The sequence below is a fragment of the Zonotrichia albicollis genome, chromosome 20 (assembly GCF_047830755.1).
Source record: "Zonotrichia albicollis isolate bZonAlb1 chromosome 20, bZonAlb1.hap1, whole genome shotgun sequence".
NCBI classification, from domain to species: Eukaryota; Metazoa; Chordata; class Aves; order Passeriformes; family Passerellidae; genus Zonotrichia; species Zonotrichia albicollis.
The window spans coordinates 8,399,618-8,408,185 of NC_133838.1; the positions used below are offsets into that span (position 1 = coordinate 8,399,618).

The window sequence follows — 8,568 nt, forward strand, 5'->3', positions numbered from 1 at the left end:
CATGCACAAACATCCCCCGAGACTGGAGTGTGGCTCTGAAACAGTCATGGAAATTTCATTAAGCACGAGGAGCAGTGTGAGGGGGGTCAGGCCAGGGCTGCTGTGCTGGTGAGGTGGGAGTGGGGCAGAAAGAGACCCTGGCACTGACTAAATCTGCCCAAGCCGTGCCCTCCTGCACCACTCTGGATCAGGGACAGCATTAACAGCAGGGCCAGGTTCAAGCCACTGCCTGGGGAGTCCTGTGAGGGCCAGGAGTTGGACTCTGATGATCCTCATGGGTCCCTTCCAGTTAAAGATATTCTGTGGCTCTCTGCATTTCTGCTCCCAGCCCCTGACACACTGCACTGCTGCCCTGAAACAAAACAGCATCTCTTGGGACAACTTTCCCCCACCTCCTCCCACCAGGAGGGTGGGCATGCAAGGGCTGGTCTTGTCCCACCTCGATCCTCCTGATGCCAGCAGCCCAAAATAAAGAGGCCATGTGGCTGGATGGTCATTGCTGGATTTCAACTCCTTCTCTTTCCAGAGATGAAGTTTCATGCAAAGATAAATGGAAGAACACAAAGTTCAGAATCATATCTCTATTTTTATTTTTAGGCAGGCATTCATGAAGAAAAGTTACATACTTTGAGGCAGCCTATAATGCAAGGGATAATTAAAGACAATATTCATACCTGCAGCACCATCATTAATAATGGCATACCTGCCATTAATCAAGACAATTTTTTTTCTTGCTTTTGGCTTAGAGTAATTTAAAAAAATATGAATAATTCATTCACATACAGTGAGTCAAAACGTAATTACAACTTTGAATTCGGCAGTGTTGGGGCAAGGCACCCTTGGATTTAGGGTGGATCTGAAGACGGCACTTGAAAACAAGTGGGGTGTCTGTGGGAGGATTCACACTGTGATTGTGGGGCTGAAAGCAAAGTCTGCGCCGGCGGGCACCGAGGCACGGAACCCGGGGAGCTGCGGGCGCGTCCCGCACGGCTCGGCATCAAACATCGCTGCTGCGGCCGGGCAACCCCGAGAGGGTCTGGGCTGGGGCAGCCCCAAATCCAAACCGGCACCGGGGGCCACTCCGTGCCACCAAGCACCGTGTTGGGACACGGCCCCGGGCTCGGACACCGCTCTCGTACACGGTCCTGGGCTCGGACAGTGCTCCGCGCTCGGACACGGCCCCATGCTCGGACACCGTGCCTCGGACACGGACTCAGATACCGTGCTCGGACACCATGCTCAGACACTGTTCTCGGACACGGCTCCGTGCTCGGACACGGGCCCCGTGCTCGAACACGGCCCCGTGCTCGGACACCGCTCTTGGACACCTTGTTCGGATGCCGTGCTCGGACACGGCCCCAGGCTCGGACACTGCTCCGCGCTCGCACACCGCGCTCTGACACCGGGCTCGGACACCGCGCTCTGACACCGTGGTCAGACACGGCCCCGTGCTCAGACACTGCGTTCGGACAGTGTCTGAACACCGCGCTCGGGCACCGCTCCGCTCTCTCACACCGCTCTCGGACGCGGCCCCGCGCTCTGAGGGCCCGGCCGAGCCGCAGCCGCCTCCTGCCGGCCGGCCCCGGGCACCGCGCCGCGCCCCGGAACCGGAACCTCCCCGCACACACACCGGGGCCTCACCGGGGCCTTCCGGCGGTAGCGGGAGCCGTGCGCGGGATGGAGACGATCCTGGAGCAGCAGCGGCGCTACCATGAGGAGCGGGAGCGACTCATGGACGTGATGGTGAAGGAGATGCTCACCAAGAAATCCACGGTGCGCCCGGGGCCGTGAGGGGGGCGGGAGGCGCCGCCGGGGCCCGCGCTCACCGCTCTGTTCTGCTCTGCTCTGCCCGCAGCTCCGCGACCAGATCAACTCGGACCATCGCACCCGGGCCATGCAGGACGTGAGTGCTCCGGGACTGGGGACGGGAGCGGGGCTGGGACCGGGGGTGAGGCGGGCCGGGCTGCCCGGAGCGAGCGGGGCCTGTCCCGGTAACGGGCTCGGCGGCGCTCGGGCCTCTGCTTTGTTCCGCAGAGGTACATGGAGGTGAGCGGCAACCTGCGGGACCTGTACGACGACAAGGACGGGTGAGTGTGCCCGGGGTGTGCCCGAGCGTGTCCCGCTGTTTGAAGTCAGTGTGAATGTCTCGAGGGTGACACGCGAATGGAGATGTGGCGATTGAATGCAGGGCAGGACCCGAGGGCACATCCGTGTTGGATGGACACGTTTTGTTGTGTTGTGTTATGTCGTGGGGAGGCCCTGGTTCCTCTGGGGGTTTGTCAGAGGCTGCAGCCTGTGCAGGGGGATGTGGCCACAAGCCGCTGAGCTGCTGGGTTGGGAGATCCCCCATGGCTCAAAGGTTTGCAGTCAGACACGGAGCACAGACCTGGACTAAGGCTGTGTCAGTGTCACCCTTCCCTTCCCTTCCCTTCCCTTCCCTTCCCTTCCCTTCCCTTCCCTTCCCTTCCCTTCCCTTCCCTTCCCTTCCCTTCCCTCTCTAATTGTTGCTGTCCATGAACTCACAGCCTGCGTAAGGAGGAGCTCAGTGCCATCTCCGGGCCCAATGAATTTGCAGAGTTTTACAACAGACTGAAGCAAATTAAGGAATTTCACCGGAAGCACCCAAATGAGGTGAGTTGATACCTGGTCCATAGGAACAGGTGAGATGTGCTCTCTTGGGTCTCATCACTACAAGAAGCAGAGCTTTTGTTTGCCCAGTTTTATTGTATTAACACACAAGTACTGAGAACACTGGGCACAGCTGCTCAGGGTCAGGAGCATGTGAGGGAACAGTGCAGGACACTCACCCTGTTCCCTGCTAGAACTGTGATGTTCAGCTGAGCTGGGATCAGATCTCACCTTTCACATGTTGGCTAAAGCCACATTTTTGCCTTTGTGCAGAAAGAAATGGGACAAAGCTTTGAGTCTCTTTCCTGTTTGCAGTTTAATTATTTGCCACCTTGTGTGATTTTATATTAGTTATTCTGGGACAGGAGCCGAAGTAAATCACTGTGTGCCTTTTATCTGTGCCTTGCAGATCTGTGTTCCTATGTCAGTGGAGTTTGAGGAGCTGCTGAAGGCCAGAGACAACCCCAGTGAAGAAGCTCAGAGTAAGTTTGTGGTTTGCTCCAGCTCTGGCATTATTTAATAGGTTGTTTGATCTGGTTTGCATGTTTTAGGGCCTCACCTCCCTTTTACTAAATGAATTCTGAAAATTCTCCTGTTTAAATGCTTCTGAACTGCAGTCAGGCTGCTGTTCCTGTGGAATGTTCTGGGGCTGCTAATGAGTGTCAGAGGCATGATGGCCCCTTCCTTAAGCATAAATGACTTCACAGCTGATCCTTTTCCAGTTCAAAAACAGTTGTAGAATAAGTAGGGAATATTAAGCTCATAATAAAGCTTTTCATGATCTTTCCTTCAGATCTGGTGGAGTTCACAGATGAGGAAGGGTATGGACGATACTTGGATTTGCATGATTGTTACCTCAAGTACATTAACCTGAAATCATCAGAGGTGAGTGCCTGCTGTGTGTGGGCCCTGGGATCTCCATGCCCTGCACAGGCTGAGGCTCCTCTTTTCTGGGAGCTGGATGTTAATTTGGCCATGTATGAAATCTGACTCACACTTTCTGTTCTTAGAAATTGGATTATATCACTTACTTATCCTCATTTGATCAACTCTTCGATATTCCCAAGGAGAGGAAAAATGCTGAATATAAGAGGTGAGCCTGTTTGCCTGCCTGGTGAGAAGGAATTTAATGGTGAGAAGGAATTTACTTCTTAAGTGTCCAGAGATTATAATTAACAGTCAAATTTAACTCACATAAATTGGGGCCCTGAGCTCAATCATGTGTGTGAGCCCCAAGCAAACTTGCAGTGCAGCAGGGATGTGGAGAGGCACATTTAGCTCAGAGGAAGAGCTTTAATGTACCCTTGGAACTGTTATGTCAGGAAAATCCTGTGTGGAAATCTGGCCTGACCTTGGTCACATCCCTGTGCAGCACTGGAGGGTGGTGCCTGTCCAGAGCTGTGCTGAGAGGGTGACAGTGAATTTCCTGTGCTCATGATTCCCCTGCCAGGTATCTGGAAATGCTCCTTGAGTACCTGCAGGATTACACAGATCGTGTGAAGCCATTGCTGGACCAGAATGAACTTTTTGGGAAAATCCAGACGGAGTTTGAGAAGAAGTGGGAGAACGGCACATTCCCGGGCTGGCCGGTGAGCAGCTGGGCCTGGGGGATGTTCTGTGCTTGGGAGGGGTCTGGGAGTCATTTGTGCTGGGGGCACCATGACAGTGAGGGCTGCAGCTCTGTGTTTAAATTCATACTGGCCTGAATTTAAAATCCAGCATAACTGGTTTAAAACAAGCATTGTTTCAGATTGACTTATTTTGTATCTTCACTGCTGCTCCATTTCCAGTTTATTAAGAGGATTTTTCTCTGTGAAATGAACTGCTTTACTAGAGATTAAAATGTTCTATGGCCAGAAGTGTTGCTGTTTGTTGTGCAGCTCTTGCATGTGGTTTTTTTTTTGGCAGAAAGAGACCAGCAGTGCCCTCACCCATGCTGGTGCCCACCTGGATCTCTCGGCCTTCTCCTCCTGGGAGGTAATTAATTTTCCAGTGCTCTGCACTGCTACCACATTTTGAGCAGGTGGAATTTCAGTAATTTGGGTTTTTTGTGTACTTTTAGTGCTGTGTTTTCATCCCTGGCTCTGTGCTTCCTGGGTAAAACTTTGATGGTGCTCATGATGTGATTTCTCCAATTGAGGGGTGTAACTTGAAAGACCTGGTTAAATTTGTCACATTCCTTATTTTCCTGGGAGTAGGGGTACACTGTTGACAGTCCTTTCTAAAATACTGTTCATCAGATTTTTTTCTTCATTAATAAGCTAATAGCTATATTTAGCTATATTTAATAAGCTGTATTTTATAAGCTATATTTAGCTATATTTAATAAGCTAAAATGGGTTATATCCATATTGTATGTGTTGAACAGCTTGTCCCTTACAGTGGTTTATTTAATTGAACAGGAATTGGCCTCCCTGGGACTGGACAGATTAAAATCAGCTTTGCTGGCTCTGGGGCTGAAATGTGGAGGGTAAGGTGCAATTTTGTAGAGTTCCCTTCAGTTTCTGGGGTGTTCCTGTATCACATTTCTGTCTGGGATACTTGTGTGGTTATCTCTGTTGTACTAGAATTACCTTAGAGATGTTTAAAGGATAAAACATTAAAGAATTAAGCAGTGGGATCTGGTGCTCTGAACTGGTCCTGTCTCTGGTACAGTAGACTTTGACTTGAATGAAGACAAAGATAAAAGGAATCTCATGGTTTCCTAAAAGCTGCATTTAGATTTTTATTGCATGAATTCAGGTAGTTCTCAGGAAATGTAAAACTGCAATCTAGACTCATCCCTTCCCTGCCTCTCTGCAGGACTCTGGAGGAACGTGCTCAGAGGCTCTTCAGCACCAAAGGCAAATCCCTGGAAGCACTTGATCCTTCCTTGTTTGCTAAGAATCCAAAGACAAAAGGAAGCAAAAGGTGAGTTCTCAGAGGTCATTCTGAGGCTGGCAATGTTCTCTCCTCTTGGATGAGGAGTGTTCTATAGTCACCACTCTTGTTGGATATTAAAAGCTTTTCATGCTGAACCAAACAGAAGGTACCAGAGCTGAACTTGTGTGTTTAATGAAGATACCCTCATCTCTTTCAGGGACACTGAAAGAAATAAAGATCTTGCATTCCTGGAAGCTCAGATTTATGAGTATGTGGAAGTTCTTGGGGTAAGGATTTTATTTTGTTTTTAAGCTTTTTATTTCAGAGCTGTCAAATAGTGACTGGAACATTGTCCTTATCTTTACATAGTGCTTTCATAGGCAGCATGACATCTGTGTGCTGCTCCACATCTCTTTTGTGCATAAGTCATACAGCACTGCAAACCTTTAATTTGATCTGCCTTTCTCCTTGTGTTTAGGTTTGGGGGATTGTTTTCAGGGGAGTGGCTGCTGCTGTGGTAACACTGGAAGTGCTAATAGGTGATACAAGGTTTCATTCTTTACAAATAGGAAATGTCAGGGTACTAAAAACTGAAACTGTTTGGCTCTGTAAGGTGGGAATTCTCTGCTTCACACTGGTCTTGTTTCCTCCCTCTGTGCACTGAGGGAGTTTTTGGCTACAAGAGTGCCTTTTTGCCTGACTTTTTGCTGCCATGGTGTGTGGACAGTCCCTTCCTTTCTCCCCTCCAGGAACAGAGACACCTCACCCACGAGAATGTGCAGCGCAAGCAGGCACGGACAGGGGAGGAGAGAGAGGAGGAGGAGGAGGAGCAGATCAGCGAGAGCGAGAGTGAAGATGAAGAAAATGAAATAATTTATAATCCTAAAAATCTGCCTCTTGGCTGGGATGGGAAGGTAACTGAAACTTAGCAGGCCTGGAGAAGTGGGACAGGTCACTGACTCCACGCTGCTTCTCTGTTAGAGTGTCTTTGCCAAGTGACCTAATCCTGCTTTCTCCTTGCTCCAGCCCATCCCATACTGGTTGTATAAACTCCATGGACTGAACATCAACTACAACTGTGAGATTTGTGGTAACTACACCTACCGAGGGCCCAAGGCTTTCCAGAGGCACTTTGCAGTAAGTGACAGCCCTGCTGCATTCATTCTTGCATTGTAATGAGTCCCTGGGGTCCCTGAGCAGCATTTTTGCCATGTGGGTCTGAGCTTGTGCTGCAGGGCAATGCAACAGGACCCAGAGATGGTGTTAGGCATACAGAGATCACTTTTGCTGCCATCCCTGCCCATTTGAACACCCAGTGCTCAGTCTGATGAGTGCAGTGTGGCTGTTGATGGCTGGTGTGGTGTTACTGACTGCAGGACAAGAAAATAATGTTTTTAAAGAGGACTGGTGGATTTGTACTGTGATAACATGTTTTGCACCCTGTTTAGATGTTAATGTCTTGTGGTGTTCCCTCTCACACTGATCTCATCTCTTCCCCCAGGAGTGGAGACATGCCCACGGCATGCGGTGCCTGGGCATCCCCAACACAGCTCACTTTGCCAATGTCACACAGATTGAGGATGCAGTCTCATGTAAGTAGTGATGGCAGGGCAGGGAACATGTTAAAGAGCAGGGAACATGTTAAAGAGCATCACCTTTTCTGAAAGGGTGGCTTTGGACCTTGCTCTCATGTCCCATCCCAGAAATCCATTTGAGGTCTTGTTTGCTTCAGCTCAGTGCCTTTCAGTGAGCACAGTGGAATGGTAGTACAGTGGAATGATGGATTATAATATTTATCCTTTGTAATGGATGTTAGATGCATTCCTGGATTTAAAAGGGAGGGAAAAAAGCTCATGTGTGTATTTTTAAGAAGCCAGTATCTCGAGGGAAGTGACAGATCCTGTTTGACTTTGTGTTTGCAGTGTGGGCGAAGCTGAAACAGCAGAAGGCTTCAGAGAGGTGGCAGCCTGATACAGAGGTGAGCAGTGAGAGGCATTCAGTGTCTCTCCTCCTGTGTCCATGGGAACCCCTTGTTCTGGGTGTGAGCAGTGTCCTTGCTTACACTGGTACCTTTTCCTAAACTTCTGTTCCAAAGCCATTTTTCAGCAGGGTGCAGGGCAAAAGTGGGAGGTAAAATCTGTAACACAACCTGTAACAACTCTGGCCCTGGCTGAGCCCTTCTCCCAGCACCTGCTGGCAGATCCACTGCCTGCCTTCCTGCACAGAAGTTCTGGCAGGGTGCTCATGTTCAGTGGCTGCTCTTGGAGCTAACATTTGAGTCTCTAAACTGTGGTTCTTTTCCAGGAGGAATATGAGGATTCCAGTGGGAATGTGGTGAATAAAAAGACCTACGAAGACCTGAAGCGCCAAGGGCTGCTGTAGCTGTCCCCAGGGGAAGGATCCCACATCTGCAGAGAGAGTGGATCTGGCAGCAGCTTTGACTTCTTCTTTGTCTGCATTTTGTATGTGCATGAACATAGATTTCAAGAATACTTTATAGAGTCACTTTCTAGTAAGCCACTTAGACTTGTGACATTGTTTTATATTAAAAAGTACCTTGAAAAATAAAGTCATTGTAATTTAGGAAGTGCTGAGAGACTTGTCTTCTTTCAAATGCTGGAAGGAAGAGTTTTGATTGCAGTGTGTTTAAAATGCTTTTTACAGAGCTGTCAGAAAATTCCTTCTCTCATTTCCACTCTGCTGGAAATGTTTATGGTGAGGGTGTACTGAAGCACATGGACACTGACAGGTACTGGTCCTGTTTCTAGATCTTGGTGTGAACTTATGGTTTTCTTTAAAAAACAAGCTCACCTGGCCTACAGAACTGTTTTTACCTTGGGTTTATGCCCCTGGGGAGCTTTGGCCATTTTTTTTTCAGAGAACCACCAACTGAACCTCAGGTTTGTCTCTGGGGTGATTTCTGTGTCACTGCTTGGCTTGAATGTCCTGGTAGGTCATTCATGTGCAGATCCATCTGTGGTGCAGGAGGATGGAGATGGAAACACAGATGTTTAGAGATGCCTGTTGTGGCTTCAGCAGCATCCTTGTCCCCTGGTGTCACATTGGAGGTGTCTGTAC

The 8,568-nt window shown here is 49.4% G+C and overlaps 1 protein-coding gene across 1 annotated transcript; it reads left to right on the plus strand.

Annotated features, from left to right (window-relative positions):
- Positions 1-1,605: 1,605 nt before the first annotated feature.
- Positions 1,606-8,073, plus strand: SF3A3 (splicing factor 3a subunit 3). The gene is made up of 17 exons (XM_074555620.1): positions 1,606-1,773; positions 1,856-1,903; positions 2,035-2,087; positions 2,526-2,631; positions 3,038-3,110; positions 3,422-3,513; positions 3,639-3,721; positions 4,079-4,217; positions 4,537-4,605; positions 5,031-5,098; positions 5,431-5,538; positions 5,708-5,777; positions 6,240-6,404; positions 6,517-6,627; positions 6,992-7,082; positions 7,413-7,468; positions 7,795-8,073. The coding sequence occupies exons 1-17, from the start codon at positions 1,678-1,680 to the stop codon at positions 7,870-7,872; spliced, it is 1,506 nt and encodes a 501-aa protein (XP_074411721.1). The 5' UTR covers positions 1,606-1,677; the 3' UTR covers positions 7,873-8,073.
- The last annotated feature ends 495 nt before the right edge of the window (positions 8,074-8,568 follow it).

Bases quoted from the DNA above. Each gene is read 5' to 3' on its own strand.
- SF3A3 (XM_074555620.1), top strand. From the start codon at position 1,678: ATGGAGACGATCCTGGAGCAGCAGCGGCGCTACCATGAGGAGCGGGAG. The intron at 3,514-3,638 runs GTGAGTGCCTGC...TTCTGTTCTTAG, and splicing joins TTAACCTGAAATCATCAGAG to AAATTGGATTATATCACTTA. The intron at 4,218-4,536 runs GTGAGCAGCTGG...TTTTTTTGGCAG, and splicing joins GCACATTCCCGGGCTGGCCG to AAAGAGACCAGCAGTGCCCT.